The sequence below is a fragment of the Schistocerca serialis genome, chromosome 7 (assembly GCF_023864345.2).
Source record: "Schistocerca serialis cubense isolate TAMUIC-IGC-003099 chromosome 7, iqSchSeri2.2, whole genome shotgun sequence".
In the NCBI taxonomy this organism is placed as follows: Eukaryota; Metazoa; Arthropoda; class Insecta; order Orthoptera; family Acrididae; genus Schistocerca; species Schistocerca serialis.
Window position 1 is genome coordinate 119,267,778 of NC_064644.1, and position 27,983 is coordinate 119,295,760.

A 27,983-nucleotide genomic window follows, 5' to 3' on the forward strand; every position below is an offset into this window, starting at 1 on the left:
CAGGATAGGATAGCATGGAGCTGTGTGAAATGAGTCTCAGACAACAATAATAACAATTTTTATACAAAAATGTAAAATGTATGATTTTCATTGCATGATCATGAAATTGGTGCTACATATTATCTTGCTTTTTTGTGTGTGTTCAGGTTCAAATATTGTAGCAACCATACTACAGTTAATGTCTTTTTTCCGCTCTCTGTCATCAGATAGTGGTTGAGCTTATTTATTCTTCTAAGAGTTCTACCAAGTAAATAAAGCATGACAGTATTTAATGTCAAAGTTCAATAACTATGCTATCAGAATTTTGAAGTTTGTAATTGTTTACAGATGGAAACAACCCACAGCAAGGTCAGGAGAATCGAGACCCGTTGCCAAATCCATGGTCACCACCTAGCAGTGAAACGGGAACCACAGGAACTAGAACAGGAACTACTGGGACCACAGCAGGAGGAAATGGAAACAGACCAGCCACAGGAGCTGATTCTGGTCCGGCTACTCTCCTAGGCACCCCAGCAATGCAAAGCGTCATGCAGCAGATGGTGGACAACCCTCAGCTTATACAGAGTATGCTGTCTGCACCTTATACCCAATCAATGTTGCAATCTTTTGCTGCTGACCCAAGTACTGCTGCTGCAATCATTAACACAAACCCATTGTTTGCTGAAAATCCTGCACTACAGGTAAGTGATTCTGTGTGTTGGAATTGACAATAATATCTGTTAGCCATCTTTCGTATATATACACATCATTTCTCAAGCTCCCTTGCCCTCATACTGATCCTGTCGGTATTTTCCTCTGCCACTGCTAATATCTTGGGTTTCATAATGCATCTGTTGCCATAATTTCATTATTAATTTCAGTACCAACTGTTAGGCTGCCTCCCTTGGTCTAAGATTCTAAACGAGCATCCAAAATTACATTTCTGACAACTCTTTTTCTCCTAGTCTCCTAATGACAAAATTGTAGGTTTAAGAAGCTCAGTTGAAACTTTGTAGTCTTTTATCTAACTGTAGTTAATGTTATGGAGGAAACAACATAGGCTATTTTCCACAGCCGCGCAGGATTAGCCAAGCGGTCTAAGGCGCTGCAGTCATGGACTGTGTGGCTGATCCCGGTGGAGGTTCAAGTCCTCCCTCGGGCATGGGTTTGTGTGTTTGTCCTTAGGATAATTTAGGTTAAGTAGTGCGTAAGCTTAGTGACTGATGACCTTAGCAGTTAAGTCCCATAAGATTTCAACCACATTTGAACATTTGTTTTCCACAGAACACCAAATTCAGATCATCTTGTGTGAACAATGGTGGGACCACAAGTGAAAACAGTCATGCCGTTGTGAGCTATGTGATCATTATAATGCAGTGTTTAATGAATATGATGGATAAACAGTTGCCTGCTTTCACTCCTTTATCCACCTCTCATCTTCCTGCTCCATAATACCTTCCTCTCCTCTTTCCGAATAGCTCCCCCCCCCCCCCCCCCCCCCATCCCCTGCTCATATGCAAGAAAACTTCCCAATGGCTTGTCATTCTCCACCTCACAACCATTCTCCCCTTCCCAATACAGGGTTATTACAAATGATTGAAGCGATTTCACAGCTCTACAATAACTTTATTATTTGAGATATTTTCACAATGCTTTGCACACACATGCAAAAACTCAAAAAGTTTTTTTAGGCATTCACAAATGTTTGATATGTGCCCCTTTAGTGATTCGGCAGACATCAAGCCGATAATCAAGTTCCTCCCACACTCGGCGCAGCATGTCCCTATCAATGAGTTCGAAAGCATTGTTGATGCGAGCTCGCAGTTCTGGCACGTTTCTTGGTAGAGGAGGTTTAAACACTGAATCTTTCATGTAACCCCACAGAAAGAAATCGCATGGGGTTAAGTCGGGAGAGCGTGGAGGCCATGACATGAATTGCTGATCATGATTTCCACCACGACCGATCCATCGGTTTTCCAATCTCCTGTTTAAGAAATGCCAAACATCATAATGGAAGTGCGGTGGAGCACCATCCTGTTGAAAGATGAAGTCAGCGCTGTCGGTCTCCAGTTGTGGCATGAGCCAATTTTCCAGCATGTCCAGATACACGTGTCCTGTAACGTTTTTTTCGCAGAAGAAAAAGGGGCCGTAAACTTTAAACCGTGAGATTGCACAAAACACGTTAACTTTTGGTGAATTGCGAATTTGCTGCACGAATGCGTGAGGATTCTCTACCGCCCAGATTCGCACATTGTGTCTGTTCACTTCACCATTAAGAAAAAATGTTGCTTCATCACTGAAAACAAGTTTCACACTGAACGCATCCTCTTCCATGAGCTGTTGCAACCGCGCCGAAAATTCAAAGCGTTTGACTTTGTTATCGGGTGTCAGGGCTTGTAGCAATTGTAAGCGGTAAGGCTTCTGCTTTAGCCTTTTCCGTAAGATTTTCCAAACCGTTGGCTGTGGTACGTTTAGCTCCATGCTTGCTTCATTCGTCGACTTCCGCGGGCTACGCGTGAAACTTGCCCGCACGCGTTCAACCATTTCTTTGCTCACTGCAGGCCGACCCGTTGATTTCCCCTTACAGAAGCATCCAGAAGCTTTAAACTGAGCATACCATCGCCAAATGGAGTTAGCAGTTGGTGGATCTTCGTTGAACTTCGTCCTGAAGTGTCGTTGCACTGTTATGACTGACTGATGCGAGTGCATTTCAAGCACGACATACGCTTTCTCGGCTCCTGTCGCCATTTTGTCTCACTGCGCTCTCGAGCGCTCTGGCGGCAGAAACCTGAAGTGCGGCTTCAGCTGAACAAAACTTTATGAGTTTTTCTACGTATCTGTAGTGTGTCGTGACCATATGTCAATGAATGGAGCTACAGTGAATTTGTGAAATGGCTTCAATCATTTGTAATAGCCCTGTACCTATACACTTTCCCTCACTCTCATTCTTCTCTGTCGCCACGTCCCTCTCGTGTTATTACGAGAATTCATGCACCTTTTTACACTGCTGCTGAGTACAACCTGTCTACTGTTTTCCCCATCTCTCAGTACTTCCCTGGCCCCTCCTTACTTCACATGTTGTATGACTTCCACCGTCCTACTTCATCTTTTCCCCTGATCCTTCCTCTTGTCTGTTCAGCAACTGGGTCATTCCATGTCAAATCAACACAGAAAAGTACAGTTTTCAACCCGACCGTCTTCAATTTATATAAAATTTGGTATGTTCGTTGCACATGACAAGAGAATGGAAAATATCAAATCACAGAGTTTTATTTCAAGTAAGAGAAAAGTAATGGCCACTCGAAGCTCTAAAAATGTACTGGAAATTTGATAAACACTACTGACGAAAGCAGATATAACTTCTGGTGTAATAAAGGTAGAACAATGAACCAGGCAATTTTGGAAAGATTTTGAAACAAGCTTTTCAATGATATGCAATTTTGTCATATTCGAAGAATGTACACAGTTAAAGTCAGTGACCTTGTCCTTGAATATAATAAAGCAAGTCACCTTCAAAATTGACACAAGAAATAAATTTGCTTCTTCGTGTTGCACTGCACAACATAGTAAAAAATCAAGTTTGGGTGACAATGGGATTAGGAGATATAAATTAATATCTACATCAATGTGTTGCATTGTGCAAACTAAATTGCATTCAGACTCCAACAGTGTGACACAAAGCTCTGAAAAACATGTTTATTGTTAAAAAGGTGGTGTTATAACAGTACAGAAGGTAACAATTTGTTGTTGTTGTTGTAGTTTTCAGTCCTGAGACTGGTTTGATGCAGCTCTCCATGCTACTCTATCCTGTGCAAGCTTTTTCATCTCCCAGTACCTACTGCAACTTACATCCTTCTGAATCTGCTTAGTGTATTCATCTCTTGGTCTCCCTCTACGATTTTTACCCTCCACGCTGCCCTCCAATACTAAATTGGTGATCCCTTGATGCCTCAGAACATGTCCTACCAACCAATCCCTTCTTCTGGTCAAGTTGTGCCACAAACTTCTCTTCTCCCCAATCCTATTCAATACTTCCTCATTAGTTATGTGATCTACCCATCTAATCTTCAGCATTCTTCTGTAGCACCACATTTCGAAAGCTTCTATTCTCTTCTTGTCCAAACTATTAATTGTCCATGTTTCACTTCCATACATGGCTACACTCCATACGAATACTTTCAGAAATGACTTTCTGACACTTAAATCAGTACTGGATGTTAACAAATTTCTCTTCTTCAGAAACGCTTCCTTGCCATTGCCAGCCGACATTTTATATCCTCTATACTTCGACCATCATCAGTTATTTTGCTCCCCAAATAGCAAAACTCCTTTACTACTTTAAGTGCCTCATTTCCTAATCTAATTCCCTCAGCATCACCCGACTTAATTAGACTACATTCCATTATCCTTGTTTTGCTTTTGTTGATGTTCATCTTATATCCTCCTTTCAAGACACTGTCCATTCCATTCAACTGCTCTTCCAAGTCCTTTGCTGTCTCTGACAGAATTACAATGTCATCGGCGAACCTCAAAGTTTTTATTTCTTCTCCATGAATTTTAATACCTACTCCGAATTTTTCTTTTGTTTCCTGTACTGCTTGCTCAATATACAGATTGAACAACATCGGGGAGTGGCTACAACCCTGTCTTACTCCCTTCCCAACCTTTGCCTCCCTTTCATGTCCCTCGACTCTTATAACTGCCATCTGGTTTCTGTACAAATTGTAAATAGCCTTTCGCTCCCTGTATTTTACCCCTGCCACCTTTAGAATCTGAAAGAGAGTATTCCAGTCAACATTGTCAAAAGCTTTCTCTAAGTATACAAATTCTAGAAACGTAGGTTTGCCTTTCCTTAATCTTTCTTCTAAGATAAGTCGTAAGGTCAGTATTGCATCACGTGTTCCAGTGTTTCTACGGAATCCAAACTGATCTTCCCCGAGGTTGGCTTCTACTAGTTTTTCCATTCGTCTGTAAAGAATTCGTGTTAGTATTTTGCAGCTGTGACTTATTAAACTGATAGTTCGTTAATTTTCACATCTGTCAACACCTGCTTTCTTTGGGATTGGAATTATTATATTCTTACAGTCTGAGGGTATTTCGCCTGTCTCATACATCTTGCTCACCAGATGGTAGAGTTTCGTCAGGACTGGCTCTCCCAAGGCCGTCAGTAGTTCCAATGGAATGTTGTCTACTCCGGGGGCCTTGTTTCGACTCAGGTCTTTCAGTGCTCTGTCAAACTCTTCACGCAGTATCATATCTCCCATTTCATCTTCATCTACATCCTCTTCCATTTCCATAATATTGTCCTGAAGTACATTGCCCTTGTATAGACCCTCTATATACTCCTTCCACCTTTCTGCTTTCCCTTCTTTGCTTAGAACTGGGTTTCCATCTGAGCTCTTGATGTTCATACAAGTGGTTCTCTTATCTCCAAAGGTCTCTTTAATTTTCCTGTAGGCAGTATCTATCTTACCCCTAGTGAGATAGGCCTCTACATCCTTACATTAGTCCTCTAGCCATCCCTGCTTAGCCATTTTGCACTTCCTGTCGATCTCATTTTTGAGACGTTTGTATTCCTTTTTGCCTGCTTCATTTACTGCATTTTTATATTTTCTCCTTTCATCAATTAAATTCAATATTTCTTCTGTTACCCAAGGATTTCTACTAGCCCTCGTCTTTTTACCTACTTGATCCTCTGCTGCCTTCGCTACTTCATCCCTCAAAGCTACCCATTCTTCTTCTACTGTATTTCTTTCCCCCATTCCTGTCAATTGTTCCCTTATGCTCTCCCTGAAACTCTGTACAACCTCTGGTTCTTTCAGTTTATCCAGGTCCCATCTCCTTAAATTCCCACCTTTTTGCAGTTTCTTCATTTTTAATCTACAGGTCATAACCAATAGATTGTGGTCAGAGTCCACATCTGCCCCTGGAAATGTCTTACAATTTAAAACCTGGTTCCTAAATCTCTGTCTTACCATTATATAATCTATCTGATACCTTTTAGTATCTCCAGGGTTCTTCCATGTATACAACCTTCTTTCATGATTCTTAAACCAAGTGTTAGTTATGATTATGTTGTGCTCTGTGCAAAATTCTACCAGGCGGCTTCCTCTGTCATTTCTTAGCCCCAATCCATATTCACCTACTATGTTTCCTTCTCTCCCTATTCCTACATTCGAATTCCAGTCATCCATGACTATTAAATTTTCGTCTCCCTTCACAATCTGAATAATTTCTTTTATTTCATCATACATTTCTTCAATTTCTTCGTCATCTGCAGAGCCAGTTGGCATATAAACTTGTACTACTGTAGTAGGTGTGGGCTTCGTATCTATCTTGGCCACAATAATGCATTCACTATGCTGTTTGTAGTAGCTTACCCGCATTCCTATTTTCCTATTCATTATTAAACCTACTCCTGCATTACCCCTATTTGATTTTGTGTTTATAACCCTGTAGTCACCTGACCAGAAGTCTTGTTCCTCCTGCCACCGAACTTCACTAATTCCCACCATATCTAACTTCAACCTATCCATTTCCCTTTTTAAATTTTCTAACCTACCTGCCCAATTAAGGGATCTGACATTCCACGCTCCTATCCGTAGAACGCCAGTAAGAAACCTTGTAACAAACCATGGCTTACTAAGGGTATAAAAATATCTTGTAACTGGAAAAGGGAACTGTATCTCACAGCAAGAAAGAGTAGTGACCCAGAAACTATCAAAAATTATAAAAACTACTGTGTTATATTAAGAAAAGTTATTAAAAAATCTAGGAGTATGTGTATCATGTCTGAAATCAGCAACTCTGATAATAAAATTAAAACAATTTGGAATATTATTAAAAGAGAAACAGGTCAACCTAGAGCAGAGGAAGACAGTAGTACCATCAAATTGAATGAAAACTTTACGAACAAAAAGTCAGAAGTTGAAAATATTTTTAATAATCATTTTCTAAATGTTGTGGATATAGTAGGATCCAAGTGTTCATTAGAAGATGCTAGGCTGTTAATGGAAGAGGCCATACCTATGCAATTTGATACAATTGAAATCTCACCCACTTCTCCCTCTGAAATTAGGAAAATAATAAACTTGCTTAAAAGCAAAAACTCACATGGAATTGATGGCATTTCCAGCAAAATACTAAAAGCTTGTTCTCAACAGATAAGTAAGATTCTCAGCCACCTGTGTAATAGCTCTCTGGAACAGGACATTTTCCCTGATAGACTGAAATATGCTATTGTTATACCTTTGCATAAAATGGGGGATAGATCTGATGTCAACAATTACCGTCCAATCTCCCTTCTAACAGCTTTATCCAAAATTTTTGAGAAAGTAATGTATTCAAGAGTAGCTTCACATATCTGTAAAAATGAAGTACTAACAAAATGTCAGTTTGGTTTCCAGAAAGGCATTTTCAACAGAAAATGCCATATATGCTTTCACCAGTCAAATTTTGAATGATCTGAATAACCGAACACCACCCATTGGGATTTTTTGTGATCTCTCAAAGGCTTTTGATTGTGTAAATCATGAAATTCTGCTAGACAAGCTCAAGTATTGTGGCATGAGTGGGACAGTGCACAAATGGTTTAATTCGTACCTAACTGGAAGAGTGCAGAAAGTTGAAATAAGTAGTTCTCGTAACATGCAAAGATTAGCACATTCCTCAAACTGGGGAACTATCAAGAATGGGGTTCCACAAGGGTCAGTCTTGGGTCCTTTGTTGTTATTATTATATATTAATGACTTGCCACTCTATATTCATGAAGAGGCAAAGTTAGTTCTCTTCGCTGATGATACAAGTATAGTAATCACACCTGAGAAACAAGAATTAACTGAGGAAATTGTCAATACTGTCTTTCAGAAAATTACTAAGTAGTTCCTTGTAAACTGACTCTCACTGAATTTTGATAAGACACAGTACATACAGTTCCGTACAGTGAATGGTATGACACCATTAATAAATATAGACCTTAATCAGAAGCATATAGCTAAGGTAGAATATTCCAAATTTTTAGGTATGTCCATTGATGAGAGATTAAATTGGAAGAAACACATTGATGATCTGCTGAAACGTTTGAGTTCAGCTACTTATGCAATAAGGGTCATTGCAAATTTTGGTGATAAACATCTTAGTAAATTAGCTTACTACGCCTATTTTCACTCATTGCTTTCATATGGCATCATATTTTGGGGTAATTCATCACTGAGGAATAAAGTATTTATTGCACAAAAGCGTGTAATCAGAATAATAGCTGGAGTCCACCCAAGATCATCCTGCAGACATTTATTTAAGGATCTAGGGATATTCACAGTAGCTTCTCAGTATATATACTCTCTTATGAAATTTGTTATTAACAACCAAACCCAATTCAAAAGTAATAGCAGTGTGCATAACTACAATACTAGGAGAAAGGACGATCTTCACTATTCAAGATTAAATCTAACTTTGGCACAGAAAGGGGTGAATTATACTGGCACTACAGTCTTTGGTCACTTACCAAATAGTATCAAAAGTCTGACAGATAACCAACAAGTATTTAAGAAGAAATTAAAAGAATTTCTGAATGACAACTCCTTCTACTCCATAGAGGAATTTTTAGATATAAATTAAGGAAAAAAAAGAAAAAAAACCAAAAATATTTAAAAAAATAAAAAAATAAAGAAAAACAAAAAAACACAAACAAAATAAAGTTGTTATATTAACTTAAGTATGTTGTTAAATTAACCTAATTATGTCATGTATTGGAAAATTCGACTCGTTCCACATCATTACGAAATATCGTATTCATGATCCATGGAACTAGTATTAATCTAATCTAATCTAATCTTTCTCCTGATAACGACATCCTCTTGAGTAGTCCCCGCCCGGAGATCCGAATGGGGGACTATTTTACCTCCGCAATATTTTACCCAAGAGGACGTCATCATCATTTAATCATACAGTAAAGCTGCATGCCCTCGGGAAAAATTACGGCTGTAGTTTCCCCTTGCTTTCAGCCGTTCGCAGTACCAGCACAGCAAGGCCGTTTTGGTTATTGTTACAAGGCCAGATCGGTCAATCATCCATACTGTTGCTCTTGCAACTACTGAAAAGGCTGCTGCCCCTCTTCAGGAACCACACGTTTGTCTGGCCTCTCAACAGATACCCCTCCGTTGTGGTTGCACTTACGGTACGGCTATCTGTATCGCTGAGGCACTCAAGCCTCCCCACCAATGGCAAGGTCCGTGGTTCATGGGGGGGAGGTAACAATATAGACAGGGCAATATCAAGCTGTCAAATATTGGGCGGCAGTGTGTGCTGCAAAAGGTGTTGTGTGTTGAAATTAAACAAAGCTACCTTAAAGGTGGAGTTTGAGATAATCATGTATTGCTGTAATCCGTTCTAGGAAGATGAGCACAATAGATACAAGAAAAACCTATGCAATATGCAAATGTGGGTGGTTGCTGTGGGAGGGTGTATGATCAGTGGCATAATAACAGACTACAAAATATGTGATAATGTAGAAAAAAATTAACTCAGGTACAAGGGCATATGTCTGACCCAACTACATTGAATTAAGTGTAAACCACAAATCTGCATAGCTCCTCAGATGAGTCAGACACATCTGTAGTCCAAAAGTTGCTCAAGATGCACTAAATGGTAGTTTGGTAACTCTTGCATAGTCCCCAGTGAAAAAGGGGAGACTGGGAGAGAGAGCACGTACGCAGAAAGAGTTCGAGCAAATGTCTGAGGTATTCCAAAGTGAGGAAGAAAATACAGATTGTGAAACAAATGTTGAATCTGAAACGCTGATGATGCAATAGACAGAGAAATTCAGTACCAGTACCACAAACAGTGAGAAGATTAAAGAAACCAATTATGTTACAATTAGCTTCCTGCATCCTTATAGGCCTGTACATTCATATGTATACCGTGAGAAACCTGACATCTTAACTGTGGACAAGGACATTCTTACGAAGGTCAATGTGAAAGCAGCAACAGGGCGAATGCGTTTCCTTTCACCAAAAGATGCACAAACATTGTTATATGTTGCTTCCCAGTATTGAGGCATAATACATCTATATAATACATTTGTCATGTATGTTTATGTAAATTTGAACCTGTTTCCATGCCTTTCAAGCATGTGTTTGGGCCTTTCAAGCATGTGTTTGGATGGGATGGTTGTATCATATTTTGCATCAACGAAGGTCGGATGTCATAGTGTGTGATCTTGCGTATTATAAATGCTTGCTATTGTTCTGTTGACTGTACTAACTTTCTGTGCAGTGTTATAATGCAGTTTTATACCTCATTTCAAGCCATATTTAAAAATCAAAATAAATGTAGCTCACCATATGATGGAGAAAGTGTATAGTGGCTCCACATTTCAGAAATTTGAAATTTTCAGGGAGTAGTAATTATTTGTAGTAATTTACGTGGAAGTAAATTTACCCTGCTGGACAGCTAAAATAACTGTTACGTCACTATTACTGTCAGCAGCGAGAATTTACGATATCCATTGAAATATTCTGAGTGGAACTAAGGCAAGTGAGGCCATAAGACTATATCGCAACTCGTGTTAAAGTCATACGACAGTCTTTCCATATCATATGAATGTCATCCAAAGTTGTTTTTTCTTTCAATGAAACGTAATATTTTCATCCAAGAAAGTTACATTTTTAGTTTGATATAGTATCGCACCGGTTTTGAAGGATATAAATTTGGTGAATAGCAATCTACCTATTCAAGACAGTGATTTGTATTGTTTGTGTTAGAGGCTAGACATGGTCTTTATTAGAGCACTTTTTAACATTCTAAACAATATAATTTGTCTACACAGAATCATTTCCAGCACAAGTGCTCCACCTATAGTATAGGAGGCCATAATTAGAAACTACACACAGATGGGCTGCAAGTGGTGATGTCACAGGGGAGGCTTGCTGCACTGCGTACCTGGGCACAGTTTGGATTTTTCACATTTTCTTATATGCTCAGTGAAATGTTAGTATTAAGGCTCCTAAGGACATCAACCTCTTTCTCCATCCAAGGGGGACTTTTTTTTCTGGATGAAGAGGCTCACACAGGTGTATGGTAGACTAAATAATCAGGTGCTACAGAGAAACCCCAATGATGTGGCAAACAAGAATGCAAATTTACAACACATAATAGAACAATTAGCTGTAAATAACTATCGCACAAACATGCATGAAAAAAATGCACACCATGTCTTCTGACTCATAGTGGCATAGTCTCACTAACTGGCTGGATACAATCACATATCTACAAAGAAAATGACTTAGAAATGAAAAGTGAAAGTACAAAACAAATTTTATTGAACCATCATAAATATGTACATATTGTTTTTAATTATTACTCAGATCATAGTCACTCAATTTTGTGTCATTACTCTCTTCATAGAGAGCATCGTCCTCTGTGCCATCAAATGCATTAGAAACACAGCATTTTTTAACTGCATGATATACAGTTTTATTCAGGACACATTTCCAAGATTGTTCAATCCACTTATTCACTTGAGACAAGCTTGCAAACTTAACACATCCTGTAGGTGTTAGTTGCCTGTCTTCTTTTATTAGGCATTGTGTGTACAAATTTTTACATTCGTCCTTAAATAGTTTGTTTAAGAAAACATCTAGTGGCTGTAGAATTGGCATCATCCCTCCTGGAATTGTAGTCAAGTCCATTCTAGCAACTACTAATTTTCTCTTTGCAGTCAGCATACCTAAAAAGGCACGGCGACAACATTGCGATAAAAGTTTAATCCACTCTGATACTTTTTTCTCTGTGAACCAGCCACGTTTATTAGAACATACGATAATGCTTTTTGGTTATGCCTCAGACTTGCGTAATATCTTATGTTTAAAAACAATAAATGATGGCAGTTAGTGACCATCGACTGTGCAAGCAAACATGAAAGGCTGAGAGCAGAGTCAAAGCAGCAGATGAAGTTTTTCACATATTATTCAAGAGTGGATTACATATATTTGTATGAAGCTAGTTGTCTTGTGGTTGTGCTTCCAAGTTGGCCTCGCGGCGCAGACCAGACACCGGGAGGTCTCTGGCTGTTTCAGACTAGCACATCTGCCCTACTTCATCGCAGTTTCTTACCTTCTTTCCTTCCCTGTGCTTTTTACCTGGCACTCAGATGATGCTTCAAGGATCAAATTGGCAATCTATCCTTTCTTCTGCTGGAAATTTAAGGCTTCACTTATTAAAGGAAAAAGGGGAAATATGACTGACGTTTAGTCTCTTTCAGCATCCCCAAGTATTTGTTCATTCATTACAGTGAGTTTCTCTTTACTTGGTTCTGCTTTGTCTATTACATGGAATTCACACCTAACTGCTTATCAGGAGATTCTCTGTCGTTCCATATTCGAATAGCATGTGGGAAAAATGAACACATAGTTCTTTCAGAGTGAGCTCTGTTTTCTCGTACAAGGATGGTTTGATAAGTCTGGTAAAAAGAAAGCATGGAAAAAATGTTTGTTACATAAAGACTCACCTTACTTCCCAATGTAGTCTCCTTTGAGGGATTTGTTCCAGCAGTCCCCCAGCTTGCAGTTTTTTCATCCCATCACAAAAATAAGATTATGTCAGACTCTGCAAAATACTTATTGATTGCAGCTATCACTTCCTCATTCAATGACAATTTCTTCCCAGCCAGCCGGAGTTTCAAGTTACAAAACTCGAAGGAGTCACTTTGGGCTAAGTCGGTTGAATAGGGTGGATGAGGAACCAATTCATGCACTTATGCTATTGTTATCACTGGCGTGTGGGATGCTGCATTATCCTGGTGAAAGAGTGTGTTTTTGCATACCAACTGTGGTCTTTTTTCAGCCAATGCAAGTTTGAAATGATCTGTTGAAGAAGCATAATAAGGTCCAATTATGGTTCTGTCTTTTTCCACGTAATCTATGAGAATTACTCCTTTGGAATACCAAAAAACAGTGGCCATCACCTTACTGGCTGAGAAAATGGTCTTTGCCTTCTTCAGAGCACTTTACTCAGCCTTTGTCCCTTGTTTTGACTGTTGTTTTGGTTCTGGTTTATAACCATGGATCCAGGTTTCATGAGCAGTCACAAATCAGCACAAAAAATTTTGTGCATTGCGAATAAACATCCAGACATTGTGTTGAAATGTGCCAGATGAGCATTTGGTCAACTGTGAGCAATCCCACCTTGCTCACAGCTTCTTCATAGCCAATTCTCTGTGCAAGGCACTATGTACTCGCTCAGTTGAGATGCCTGCAGTCTCAGCAATCTCACGAGTTGTTATTCGGCGGTCTTGCATTACCATATCATAGATCTTGTCAGCGGTTTCATTTGTGGTGACCACAGTTGAATGACCGACCTCATTTAAATTCATTAATTCAAAAGTAAATGGTCCTCAGTGATGGTGCAGAGTCCATGAGAACTTCATTCAATTCTGTTCTGATTCGTGCAGCAGTCCAACCCTTCAAATGAAAATGTTTAATAACAGCATGAAACTGTTCTCTCCATTTTCAATCAATTTAGACACACTGACCAATTCAGACGGCTGTCAACAACGAACTGTGTGCTGTACATTGTTGAAATTCTCTATATGATCCATGGAATAATAAAGCTTACCAACCATGAAGACTCAAAACGTGAAATGTTCCATTCTTTTGTGGAAATTTACCAGACTTATAAAATCATACTTGTATTCTATTATGTTGGTCATTCGTCCCTGTGTTTTTGTAAGTCAACAAAAATTTTCGCATTTGGGGGAGAAAGCTACTGACGAAAATTTTGTGAAAAGATCTCACCACAACAAAAAACACTATTGTTATATTGATTGCCACCCAAACTTGTGTGTCATATTCATAACACTTTCTTCCCTTTCTCGTGATGATGCAAAACAAGCTGTCCTCGATTTCCAATGTTAGTCCTATGTGGTAAAGATTCCATACCATGCAGCGGTACTGCAGAAGGGGGCGGACAAGCATAATGTAAGCAGGCTCTTAAATAGATTTTTTGCATCTTATAAGTGCTCTGTCAACAAAATGCAGTTCACTTTCCCCACAAAATTTTCTTTGTGATCGTTACAGTTGAAATTGTTTGTAAGTGTAACACCTAGTATTTAATTGAATCGGCAGCAGTTAAATTTGCGTGATCTATTGTTTATCAAAACCAGACATGTTATTCACAGGGAGTTGTCTGCAAACCTTATACAAAATAGGCTTATTTTCTGCCTGTGTGGCTACTTTTATTTGAAAATGATCAGTTTCAGGCAATGGTGCTCATCTTGTATGACATTGAACTGATAGTTCCATTACATTACTCTGTAACTACAGCATATGATCTGAAGATGGGCAACATTGACTGAAACTCATCATTTTGAAGTAAAAAAACAGTGAGTGACCGACAGAAGAAACCTGTATCGTATTTATCATGTAACCGAAATTTAAATAGCTTTCATTCAGTGGTCATGTGGATGACCACATACTTCTCATTATTTCAGTTCAGTTGCCACTTTTGCACTATACACATATCTTGTCTAAATCATTTTGCAATTGGTTTAGATGTTCTGATGACCTCACTAGTTGGTAAATGACAACGTTGTCTGCAAACAATCTAATATAGCTGCTCAGACTGTCTCCTAAATATTTTATATAGATAAGGAGCAACGGAGAGCCTGTAACACTTACTTGGGGAGCACCAGATATTCTGTATGTGTTACTCAATGGCTTTCCATCATTTACATGAACTGTGACCTTTCTGACAAGAAATTATGAATCCACTCACACGTCTTTGGTGACACTGCATAGGCATGCAATTTGATGAGAAGCCACTTTTGAGGAACAATGTCAAGAGCGTTTTGGAATGCAGAAATATAGAATCAGTTGTGATCCCCTGTTGATAGCACTTTGTGTGAATAAAGAGCCAGTTGTGTTTCATAAGAATAATGTTTTCTAAATGCATGCTATGGGTCAGTAGATGGTTTTATTCTAGATAATTCATAATGTTCAAACAATACATGCTCCCAAGTTCTACTGCAGATAGATGTCAGTGACATGGGTCTGTAATTCATTAGATTCATTCTGTTTTCTTTCTTTTGTATTGGTGTGACCTGTGCAACTGTCCAGTCCTTAGGTACGGATCTTTCGTTGAGCATGGGTGGTTGTACATGACTACTGAATTTGGAGCTATTACATTTGCAAACTCAGAAAGGACCATAATAGGTGTACAGTCTTGACAAGGAGATTTACCTTTATTAAATGATTTAAGCAGTGTAGCTACACTGAAGATGCTTCTAAGCTACTCATGTTGGCAGCTGTCTTGTGTCAAACACTGGAATGTTTATTTAATTTTCTTTTGTGAAGGATTTTCAGAAGGCCATGTTCAGTAACTCTTTTTGGGGGAACTGTCACTAGGAATGTAACCATTGCTATCACATGGTGAAGCTGGCCATTGTTTCGTTGTGGAAAATATGGTGTTTGTGTTTGTTATACGTTAAAAGAGTTACACACATTAAAAGAAGACCAAGTTTCAGGGTTTATGTTTCATATTTATTTTAGTTGTTTTAAAGATTACAAATGTTGCACTAATGATGACAGAAAGTACATGGTGTTTAGAAACGTAGAAATTCATGTGTTTTGGATAAAAGTATTTCACAGAGTATTGCATAAAAATAGTGAACGATAGATTGTATGGAAAAGTACACTTTTAAGTTTCTTACACACCATCACAAATGCCCTATGTGCTCTGCTCCTGTTGCACTACAAACATTTATGCAGCGATCAAGTTCGAATCATATGTGCTCAAGCATGTCCCTGTCAGTGTTCTCCAATGCAGCAATAATGGAATCCAGGAGTTTAGTCGGTGTTATCAGCAAAGTTCAAACATAGTCCTTCGCATATCCCCCAAGAAGAAAAATCACAAACTGTAAGATGAGGAGGCGTTGGGGACCACATGAAGAGTGAAAGGTAATCCTGAGCACAGCACCCAGTCTACTGGTTTGGAAGCTCCTGTTCAGATACTGATGCCCTACTCTATGCCAGTGAGGTGAAGCTCCATCTTATTAGAATACGAAGTTGGGATATCAGCTATCACAGTTTACCCAGGACAAAATTGGGGTCCGTATACCTTCGTGTGCGAAACAGCACAGAAGAAACTCATCTTTGGAAAATCTGTCTCCACTTCAACATTGGAATTTGCCATGCTCCATTAGTAGTCATTGTGACGATTTGGTTGACTGTTTATGGGGGACATCACATCACTGACACAAGTTGAGGTGTAAATTTGTCATCTTCTGTTGTTTCCTAGAAAAGCTCACAAAATTCACGTGCCGATGGCGCTGTCACTTGGCCTCAAACAGTGTAGGAACTGTATGCGGTATCATGTGGTTTCTGATCTAATAACTTCCACATACTCTTTCCACACAGTGGAATATGGAATGCCCAGTTTGCGACTCAGACAACTGGTAGATATTTTTTTTGGGGGTGTGAAGGAATGTCTCTTAGACACTCTACTATTTCAACTAGTTGTGTGGAGCTTTTTCCTTTAGTGGCAACCTGTGTTGTTGAACTGTTGCCACCCCTGCAGAAAGCTTTGTTGGGTTAGTGGCCGTATGCTGTAGTATCGACACAATGCATGCTGCATGGTAGTGATGGATTAAGTCGTCTTATACTGCAACACACAAAAAGTTTTATGTTGATTAGTCGCCATTTTGCAAATTGCTATCACCTTACCACCTGGTGAATCACAGTGAAACCTGCAATGACATAAATAGAACTTTAAAATATGCTCTCTTCACACTTTATCAGAGAGAAGTGTGGGATGAGCTCTTAAGGAGATTCACAAGTAATTGGTTTTTGTGTGGAAAAGTCTGAAGCATTCTGGCATGAAGAGAGGTATCTTGCAATCAGGGCAAAACCAGTTGCTTCCTTTCCTGCACATTTTGCCACTAAATTGTCTAGCGATCTCCAAACAGATCTTGGAAAGCCACGTTCGATGCTGCTTTGTCTTTGTCGTGACATTCATCTGTAAAAAAGATAAGATTAAGATGAATAAAACAAAACTAAATTAGAGTAGCAGTAGTTGTAGCAACGATACTAACAACTAAAAATTTTAGAGAACTGCAGATTTGAATATGAATTTTGCGGAGTGTCCCCCCTCAGATATTTCTCCCTCCAGTCCAGAATCTCAGGATTCTTCCTGTTGAACATCCAAAATTTCTTGCTCACCTAACTACATATTTGTTGCAGAGTTACAGCAAACTGCAAAACCTTCAAGAATACACCACAAAACTCAGGTTAATTAGAGTATAAATTGGGTCAGTCAGTTGCGACAGCAACTCTTGCATTTGTTACTGTTCCTTTCGAAATCATTCTAGAAATTGACAACAGAAGATAGCATCTTTCAATGGACAGGCAGCGAGACTTTCATACTCTGTTCTTGTGTGAAATGAGTCCAAGTTTTGAGCAACAGCAGAATTGCACCTTGAGAACATCGTGGTCCATGACGTAATCTGATGCACTCTTTTGGACAAAGTGTGGCGGCCCGAGTTATGCTTGGGCTGGGTCACTAAAGTGTCAAAAGCATCTTGCATTGAAGTCTGCGCTAAATTTAGAGCTCATGTTTCTGAAACATTGTCATGATCTGTTTTTTAAACCTTGGGGATCTGTTCTGTATCTTACTAATGTATTTAGTATGAATCTCTCAATTGCTGTCTGTACTACTTCTTGGAATGTGTCATATCCATTCTACACTTTCGTAGTTAGTTTGGAAGAAGTGGAGACTATTCGTGTGATAGCATGACATCACAGCTATATGCATTTCTAGCAGGTTGTGGGAAATTATTGCGAATGGTGATTTGAGAGGCATTACTTTCATAGTATGAGGGCCATTTATTTTTTCATCCTTTGTTAGACTACAAATAAAAGACAAGTTCATAGAAAACAATTATTTTACTACCAAAAGTTTTGTACACTTATGGTTACTTTTCAACATAACCACCGAAAAGATTGAGGCATTTATCATAGCTGTGGACAAGCTTTGTAATACCCTCTTCAAAACATGTTGTCGTCAGTGATGCCAAATGAGCATTGATGTTGTTTTGAAGATCTTCGTTGGTTTGAAAGTGCTGCCCTCCTAGCCACATCTTCAGTTCAGGAAAAAGGTGAAGTCGCTGGGTGCCAGGTCAGGACTGTATGACGGATGATCGAAAATGTCCCATTGAAATTGTTCAAGGAGCAGTTGGGTTGTGCCAGCAGTGTGTGGACGAGTGTTGTCATGGTCAACACAATTCCTGAAATCAGCATTCCTCTTTGTTTGTTTTGAATGGCTCTCCATGAACGTCATAAAGTTTCACAACAAGCAGCTGCATTGATAGTGGTTCCGGGCTGCATAAACTCTACAAGCAACATACCTTTTTAATCCCAAAACGTGGTAGCTATAACCTTTCTGTTGTTGAATGATTTTTTTGAATTTTTGGGGTTTGTTTGGTGAATTTGGATGCATCGATTGTTGTGATTGTCATTTTGTTTCCAGTGTGTCATATTGGATCCAAGTTTTATCTCCAGTAACGATTTCAAAAAGAAGCTGACACCGTATGGTGACTTTTGTGGGTGTCCATCAACATTTTTGGAACTCAGTGAGCACTAAGTTATTTATAGCCTAAATGTTCAGTAATGATGGTGTGTATGACAGATCTTGAAATTTCCGGAATTTCCATAGACAAAGCAGTCATGGTGAACCTACAGTTTTCTCTAACCATTCTGTCAACTTGTTCAACAAGGTCACCTGTAACGACAGACTTGCGTCCTTGGCTCCCTTCATCACGCACTTCATTTCGGCCATCTTTAAACTTTTGGTACCATTTATGCACAACACCATCAGTCATGAAGTTATTGCCATTACTCGGCTAATTCTCTGATGAATTTCTGTTGCACTATTCTCTTCTGCTTGCAGAAACTGAATTACACCAATGACGGCAGCCATGTTTACGTGGCTGTAGTGTAACGCAGACTGATGCCCTGAGGTCGGCAATGGCAGAGCGTGTAGTACGAGAGTTACGCAGTTTCCTACAGAGCTTGTCCACTTTCTGCCGCTCGTGTAGCTTCCATACTAAGTGATTGGAGGTTGTAAAAGAAAGGCCCTCGTAAATTTCTTTGGAGTGTTTGTCCCTCATTCAAAACACTTTGAGGACTAGCTGCTTTGAAAAATTTCAGGCCCAGAAGACCAGACATTTACTTCATTATTTAAAATTTGTGTTCGACATATCTTACAGAGTAACACACACTTAAGAAGACCCAGCTTAGAAGTTACTTTCTCATATTTATTTTAGTTCTTTCATTTGCAGATTATCAATAATGTAGGCAAAAAGCAACATGTATTCAACCAGGTAACTCAAAAAATGTTTAGTGTACAGCTTGTAGTAGTTGTATTTTGCAAAGCAAGAATATATATTATCGTGCCATATTTTCCAGAGTTTGAAGTTCACTGCCAGGCCATTAAGAGCACTGCTACAGTCTCTGTTTCCATATTGTAGCATGGGTATCACACTAATGATATTTTGGTATTGTGTGTTCTGAAATACTGTGCTGTATTTGGTGGAATTCGTATTTATACTTCCGAAATCTGAAAATAGGCACCGTACGTGTTACTGTGCATTAAAGATCTTTCCAAAATGTTTTTTTTTTTTGGCTGGGAGTGCCAAGAAGCTCTATATCAGTGTATAAATCTTTTGCCTTTCAAAGGATGGATAAATTTTAGAGTTCGAGGGAATATACAGGGTGAGCACAAAGTCTTGCTCTGCTTACAACAATCTGTTACATAATATCCGATTGACATAATAATTTGCATTTGATGCCGTTACATAGGTTAGTGATCGTAGTTTTTTTTTAAGATAACTTACGTTAGTAAACCTCAAGGTGTGCTCCCTTGGTAGATCTGAGAATGTCGAGGCAGTATTCCAGTTCCCGCCAGGCGTTCTGTAACATGTGTTCTGTCACAGTACCCACAGCAGCCTTTATCCTAGCCTTCAGTTTGTCGAAGTCAGCAACTGGTGTGATGAAGACTCTGTCCTTTATATAGCCCAGAAAAAAAGGTCAAGGGGCGTATAAAAAAAAAAAATTAAAAAAAAAATTTAAAAAAGGTAACACTAACCTGTGGAACGGTTGTACAGAGTTTCGGGGAGAGCATAAGGGAACAATTGACAGGCATAAGAATGGGTAGCTCTAAGGGATGAAGTAGTGAAGGCAGCAGAGGATCAAGTAGGTAAAAAGACGAAGGCTAGTAGAAATCCTTGGGTAACAGAAGATATATTGAATTAATTGATGAAAGGAGAAAATATAAAAATTAAGTAAATGAAGCGAGCAAAAAGGAATACAAACGCCTCAAAAATGAGATCGACAGGAATTGCAAAATAGCTAAGCAGGGATGGCTGGAGGACAAATGTAAGGATGTAGAGGCTTATCTCACTAGGGGTAAGATAGATGCTGCATACAGGAAAATTAAAGAGACCTTTGGAGAAAAGAGAACCACTTGTATGAATATCAAGAGCTCAGATGGAAACCCAGTTCTAAGCAAAGAGGGGAAAGCAGAAAGGTGGAAGGAGTATATAGAGGGTCTATACAAGGGCAATGTACTTCAGGACAATATTATGGAAATGGAAGAGGATGTAGATGAAGATGAAATGGGAGATACGATACTGTGTGAAGAGTTTGACAGAGCACAGAAAGACCTAAGTCGAAACAAGGCCCTGGGAGTAGACATCATTTCATTAGAACTACTGACAGCCTTGGGAGAGCCAGTTCTGACAAAACTCTACCATCTGTTGAGCAAGATGTATGAGACAGGCGAAATACCCCCAGACTTCAAGAAGAATATAATAATTCCAATCCCAAAGAAAGCAGGTGTTGACAGATGTGAAAATTAACAAACTATCAGTTTAATAAGTCACAGCTGCAAAATACTGACACAAATTCTTTACAGACGAATGGAAAAACTGGTAGAAGCTGACCGCGGGGAAGATCAGTTTGGATTCCATAGAAATATTGGAACACGTGAAGCAATACTGACCTTACGACTTACCTTAGAAGAAAGATTAAAGAAAGGCAAACCTACATTTCTAGAATTTGTAGACTTAGAGAAAGCTTTTGGCAATGTTGACTGGAATACTCTCTTTCAGATTCTGAAGGTGGCAGGGGTAAAATACAGGGAGCAAAAGGCTATTTACAATTTGTACAAAAACCAGATATCAGTTATAAGAGTCGAGGGACATGAAAGGGAAGCAGTGGTTGGGAAGGGAGTAAGACAGGGTTGTAGCCTCTCCCCGATGTTATTCAATCTCTATATTGAGCAAGCAGTAAAGGAAACAAAAGAAAAACTCGGAGTAGGTATTAAAATCCATGGAGAAGAAATAAAAACTTTGAGGTTCGCCGATGACATTGTAATTCTGTCAGAGACAGCAAAGGACTTGGAAGAGCAGTTGAACGGAATGGACAGTGTCTTGAAAGGAGGATATAAGATGAACATCAACAAAAGCAAAACGAGGATAATGGAATGTAGTCGAATTAAGAGGGGCGATGCTGAGGGAATTAGATTAGGAAGTGAGACTCTTAAAGTAGTAAAGGAGTTTTGCTATTTGGGGAGCAAAATAACTGATGATGGTCGAAGTAGAGAACATATAAAATGTAGACTGGCAATGGCATGGAAAGCGTTTCTGAAGAAGAGAAATTTGTTAACATCGAGTATAGATTTAAGTGTCAGGAAGTTGTTTTTGAAAGTATTTGTATGGAGTGTAGCCATGTATGGAAGTGAAACATGGACGATTAATAGTTTGGACTAGAAGCTTAGAACTGGGTTTCCATCTGAGCTCTCGATATTCATTCAAGTGGTTCTCTTTTCTCCAAAGGTCTCTTTAATTTTCCTGTAGTCAGTATCCATCTTACCCCTAGTGATATGCACCTCTACATCCTTACATTTGTCCTCCAGCCATCCCTGCTTAACCATTTTGCACTTCCTGTCAATCTCATTTTTGAGGTGTTTGTATTCCTTTTTGCCTGCTTCATGTACTGCAGTTTCGTATTTTCTCCTTTCATCAATTAAATTCAATATCTCTTCTGTTACCCAAGGAATTCTATTAGCCCTCGTCTTTTTACCTACTTGATCCTCTGCTACCTTCACTATTTCGTCTCTCAGGGCTACCCGTTCTTCTACTGTATTTCTTTCCCCCATTCTTGTCACTTGTTCCCTTATGCTGTCCCTGAAACTCTGTACAACCTCTGGTTTAGCCAGTTTGTCCAGGTCCCATCTCCTCAAATTTTCCCCTTTTTGCAGTTTCTTCAGTTTTAATCTACAGTTCGTAACCAATAGATTGTGGTCAGAGTCCACATCGGCCCTGGAAATGTCTTACAATTTAAAACTTAGTTCCTGAAACTTTGTCTTACCATTATATCATCTATCTGATACCTTCTAGTATCTCCAGGCTTCTTCCATGTGTAAAACCTTCTTTTATGATTCTTGAACCAAGTGTTAGCTATGATTAAGTTATGCTCTGTGCAAAATTCTACCAGACGGCTTCCTCTTTCATTTCTTCCCCCCAATCCATATTCACCTACTACATTTCCTTCTCTCCCTTTTCCTACTATCGAATTCCAGTCACCCATGACTATTAAATTTTCGCCTCCCTTCACTACCTGAATAATTTCTTTTATCTCGTCATACATTTCATCATCTCTTCGTCATCTGCGGAGCTAGTCGACATATAAACTTGCATTACTGTGGTAGGTGTGGGCTTCGTATCTATCTTGGCCACAACAATGTGCTCACAATGCCGTTTGTAGTAGCTTACCCGCATTCCTATTTTCCTATTCATTATTAAACCTACTCCTGCATTGATTTTGTATTTATAATCCTGTATTCACCTGACCAAAAGTCTTGTTCCTCCTGCCACCGAACTTCACAATTCCCACTACATCTAACTTTAACCTATCCATTTCCCTTTTTAAATTTTCTAACCTACCTGCCCGATTAAGGGATCTGACATTCCACGCTCCAATCCATAGAACGCCAGTTTTCTTTCTCCTGATAACGATGTCCTCCTGAATAGTCCCTGCCCGGAGATCTGAATGGGGGACTATTATACCTCCAGAATATTTTACCCAAGATGACGCCATCATCATTTAACCATAAAGTAAAGCTGCATGCCCTCGGGAAAAATTACGGCTGTAGTTTCCCCTTGCTTTCAGCCGTTCGCAGTACCAGCACAGCAAGGCTGTTTTGGTTAGTGTTACAAGACCAGATCAGTCAATCATCCAGACTGTTGCCATGGCAACTACTGAAAAGGCTGCTGCCCCTCTTCAGGAACCATACGTTTGTCTGGCCTCTCAACAGATACCCCTCCGTTGTGGTTGCACCTTTCTATCTGTATCGCTGAGGCACGCAAGCCTCCCCACTAATGGTAAGGTCCATGGTTCATGGGGGGCATTTAATCAGGTAATCTGGTAAAAATCCGAGATTTTTCTTTCATGTCAGTGTATACACCCTGTTGGTGGTTGTTTCCCAACATAGCTATTACAGTTTACATTTATAATGCCAGTGCTTCTGAAGTCTATCCTCATCCTCTGCTTGACCTGCGTCCTTTGAAACAGAACCCGTGTTTGCATTTTCCCTGAGACCCTAACGCCCAGTTCACTTCACATTACCCAGTTAGTCGCCATCTGTATGTAATGGACCCCTGACCTCTTAAGCAGATCCTAATTCCTCTCCATCCTATGGTGAAAGTCAAAGAAATTGCAGTCTTTACAGTCACAGAACCATCTGAGCCTCTGATTGAGACCCTCCACATAGCTCTACCAAAGGTCCACAAAGGTCCACAATTTGTCTGTCAGTGATGCTATACATGGGTAGCCCTGGCTTCATCTTGGAAGCAAAACTGGTTGAGCCACCAGAAACATGAGAGAATCTCTTTTGATCCAAAATGGCTCATATCATTAGTACTGGCAGAGCCACTTCCTGCTGATGGCTGCACCCTGTGCTCTTTGTGACATCTGAAGGAACTGCTGTTCATCTGAGATCATTTCCCTCAGTATACACTGAGTCACAATTATCTTCCCCTGATTGGCAGTCATATTCCTAAGGGGCTCCACCATATGCCCAAATTGGAGTTCCCAACTACCAATAATCCCACCCACTGTTAATACCCAGCTCTTGGAGACTAAGGGGGTTCCAGTGGAACAGAAAAAATGACTGCAGCTGACTCAGGATTATTATCAGCTACAGATAGCTCCTGAAACCTGTTTGTCAGACATACTGTGGAGGCTTTGCTATCAGTTCCCCAGAAAGTCTTTTTGCCAGCTGGTACACCCTGGCATATACAACCTCCCATTCGCTCACTGGTGAAGGTTCAATTTCAATGCAGGCAGTAATTAGGCCCACCATAATAGTAGACCAATTGGTGGACACATGGGACATGCTGGTCGTCCCTTGGATCATTACATTCAGCCCCTCACAATGACACCCATAGGCAGCAGGCTTAAGCTGCATGACCAAAGCAAGCACTGCCTGGTGCTGTGAGTGAACTGTGTCCAACTCAAGATGCATCTGAATGCAGCATTCACCAGCCCTGTCCATACTGAAGATGGTGGAAAATGAACTACTCTCCTGGTGCTGCTAGTTCAAAATTCAATGACTGACTGTGCCCAGTACGACGGCTGCTGGCTGATGATAGCAGCAATGCACATGGTGTAAACCTGTACTATGAAGTTTCTAAAGCACAAGACTATATCTCGAAATACACAAACAAGCAAGAAATTTACAATTAAACTACAAAAGTGTGTAGACAATTCTAAATAAGTAACTCACTTTCATTTAGAAGCCCAGAAAATGAGCACGGAAATAAACTGCTTTCCTTTTGCTGTTCTCTCAGAAGTCAGAGACAGGTGTAGTGCTTCATCATTAATTCTCAACAAAATTACAGTTAATCACCGTTCACAATAGCAAATATTCACTTCCTCCTTCCCTGTTCCCAAATCCTGGCCTGAGCTGTCTTCTATTGTTTGTGGATTGTGAAATAGTATACACATTGGAGTATCACATGAGAGGAATAAGGTTCAAATCCCTCTCCAGATATCCATAATTTGCTTTTGTATGGTTTCCGTAAATGAGTCAAGACCAAGACAGTTCCTGTGAAAAGACCACAGTCTCTTTTTTGCCCATCCTTATCCAGTCAGATCTTGATTACCTTGTTGATGAGTGTTTGAACCCCAGTACTTTTTTCCTTCTAATGGCATCACATCCGTGTGACTACTGACAAAAGTACAGTACCACTGTTGGGAAGCTGCTAACAACACTTGGATGCAGTAACTGAGGTTGATCATACAACAAAACTTCCATTCATTAGATGATCATTCACATAAATCTCTTCTAAAGTAGCCCTCATCAAGTACTACTGTGATCCAAAATAAGAAGACATATGGATAACCTTTCCCATTTTATCTAATTGAAAACACACTTGAAACCTTACAAATTATGGAGACAGTGTAAGATTCTTGTTCCCAAAGATTGATCAGTTAAAAATGCTTAAAAGAAATTGCCAGAATGCAGCACAATTGCGTTACTCTCAGTTTAGTTTCTCTTGAAAAGTGAATAAAATTTCAGGCTGCATCTTGAGTGTCATTTTCGTGTAATATAAATGATGATAAAATTTAAGTAGCTGCCATGCTGCTGTTATTTAAACAGTGAGACACATGGCTATTACTTTCATTGGTTTACTTTCTCTTAATAAATAGTCTGATACACTTATGTGGTCTGTCTCTGTATAAATTTCAGGAACAGATACGGCGGATGCTACCAAACTTTCTACAGCAGTTGCAAAATCCTGAAATCCATAATCTGATGTCAAATCCCCAGGCATTAAATGCATTGCTTCAAATACAGCAGGGAGTAGAACAGTTACGTAATATTGCGCCTGGTTTTGTTAACAGGTTTGTAACGTAAAGCATTGTTTTGTTTACACTTAAATCTGTAATCTATGTACACTACTTCTTTTGTCTCTGAAAATATATTTACAATGCTACTTATTTAGCACTAAAGTCATTCTAAACACATGAAACGTTTGTAGATTCAGGTGTTTGAAGGCTTTGTGTAGAACATTGGAAGTGCCAGTTTTGGTAAGTAGCCGGCCGCGGTGGTCTAGCAGTTCCAGGCACTCAGTCTGGAACCGCGCGACTGCTACGGTCGCAGGTTCGAATCCTGCCTCGGGCATGGATGTGTGTGATGGCCTTAGGTTAGTTAGGTTTAAGTAGTTCTAAGTTCTAGGAGACTGATGACCTCAGATGTTAAGTCCCATAGTGCTTAGAGCCATTTGAACCATTTTGTGGTTCACTGCAAAATAGCATTTATTACACAAATTCACATTTTTGCATTTTCATGCAGAATTTGCATCTATATTCATGTTTATTGCAAATGTGAATTTTTCTAGTCCCAAGGTGTAAGAGACGTAAAAAAAAAAAAAAAAAATAATCTGGATGAGGGGAAAATAACGAGAAATAAAGATGCTGCAGTTCCAGTTTTAATTCACAGGTGTTGGCATAACATATTCAGAGTGCTTTTTTCAGGTTTAAAATATGCCTTACCCAATGAGGTGCCTTGCAAGAGCCAGTTGACCTATAGCAGAAGAGACAAAGCTGCTCACAAAATTAAGACATGTTCATTGCCACTATTTTGTGTAAACTGTTCTGGTAGTTTTTTTGTTCTTACCTTGAGTTTACATTATGTGGCTTTGCATTACCACCTGTATTATGTAATAAGAAAAACAGTGTTTTGAATGAAAGGCAGAAACTATATCCAATAATTTTAACTGCAAACATAAAAAAATATAAGAGCTGCAAATCCAGAAGATTAATGTTTCGTGGCCCAGCCAGGCATTACACAGCAAGCTCCACAGTAAATACGGGAACACATTAATGAAACTTCAGAATACAAACCTCAACATACAGTTCAACAAAAGCTATCTAACTCATGATATGGTTCCAGACTATGTAAAGAACTCTGTCAACAGCATGTCATCTGCACCAAGTAAATTGGAAAGGAAAGTAGAGATTATGCAGCTCAAACATGAAATCGGGGAACTGTATGCAAAAACAGTTGCACAACAACGAACTTTAAAAAATAAAGAAAATAATACAAGAAAAATGGGAGAAACATAAACAGCACAAACATACCTGCTACACTCATCAATTCCATGACAGACTCGTCACCCTAACTGGCATTAAACTCACAAATCAGGAGAAAACCCTGCTGGAAAAAGGACCAAAACACAACATTGTGAAACACTTATCACACAAAACAATAGAAGATCTAACAGAATCTGAACACTTTATAACAGAACAAGAAAGGTGGAGTACCCAAATTTTAATGCATACTTAAATTTTTAGATTTAGATAAATTTGAGTGTGAGAAATTAATAGCATCTGCTGTATAACAGTTATGCTTATCGACAAGTTTACAACTACAGCTACTTCTAATAATAATAACAGCAGTGATGATGAAACTTCCTGGCAGATCAAAACTGTGTGCCGGGCCAAGACGCGAACTTGGGACCTTTGGAAGGTGGGATATGAGGTACTGGCAGAATTGAAGCTGTGAGGACAGATCGTGAGTCATGCTTGGGTAGCTCAGATGGTAGAGCACTTTCCCGCGAAAGGCAAAGATCCCGATTTCAAGTCTCGGTCCAGCACGTAGTTTTAATCTGCTTGGAAGTTTCATATCAGCACAAGTCCGCTGCAGAGTGAAATTTCATTCTGGAAACGGTGGTGGTGGTGGTGGTGGTGGTGATATAGTAATAATAATGATAATAATAATAATAATAATATGAATAATATGCATAGCTTACCTGACAAAGAAATGATTGTTGTTGTGGAATTTTGTTGTTTTATACATAATTAAGTACAGTTCAGGGCAATAACAAAATAACATGAAAGCTTTTGCAGCTCACCACTTCACATTTTTGTGTAAATGGGAGATTTTGTACT

At 39.3% G+C, this 27,983-nt stretch overlaps 1 protein-coding gene across 1 annotated transcript in view; it reads left to right on the forward strand.

The window, feature by feature from the left end:
- The window catches only part of LOC126412844 (ubiquilin-1), a 99,471-nt gene that overhangs the window by 39,302 nt on the left and 32,186 nt on the right, over positions 1–27,983 (forward strand). Inside the window, exons 6-7 of the mRNA XM_050082689.1 lie at positions 328–680; positions 25,780–25,934. Of these exons, the coding sequence (XP_049938646.1) occupies positions 328–680; positions 25,780–25,934 (508 nt within the window). The remainder of the gene's footprint in view (positions 1–327; positions 681–25,779; positions 25,935–27,983) is intronic.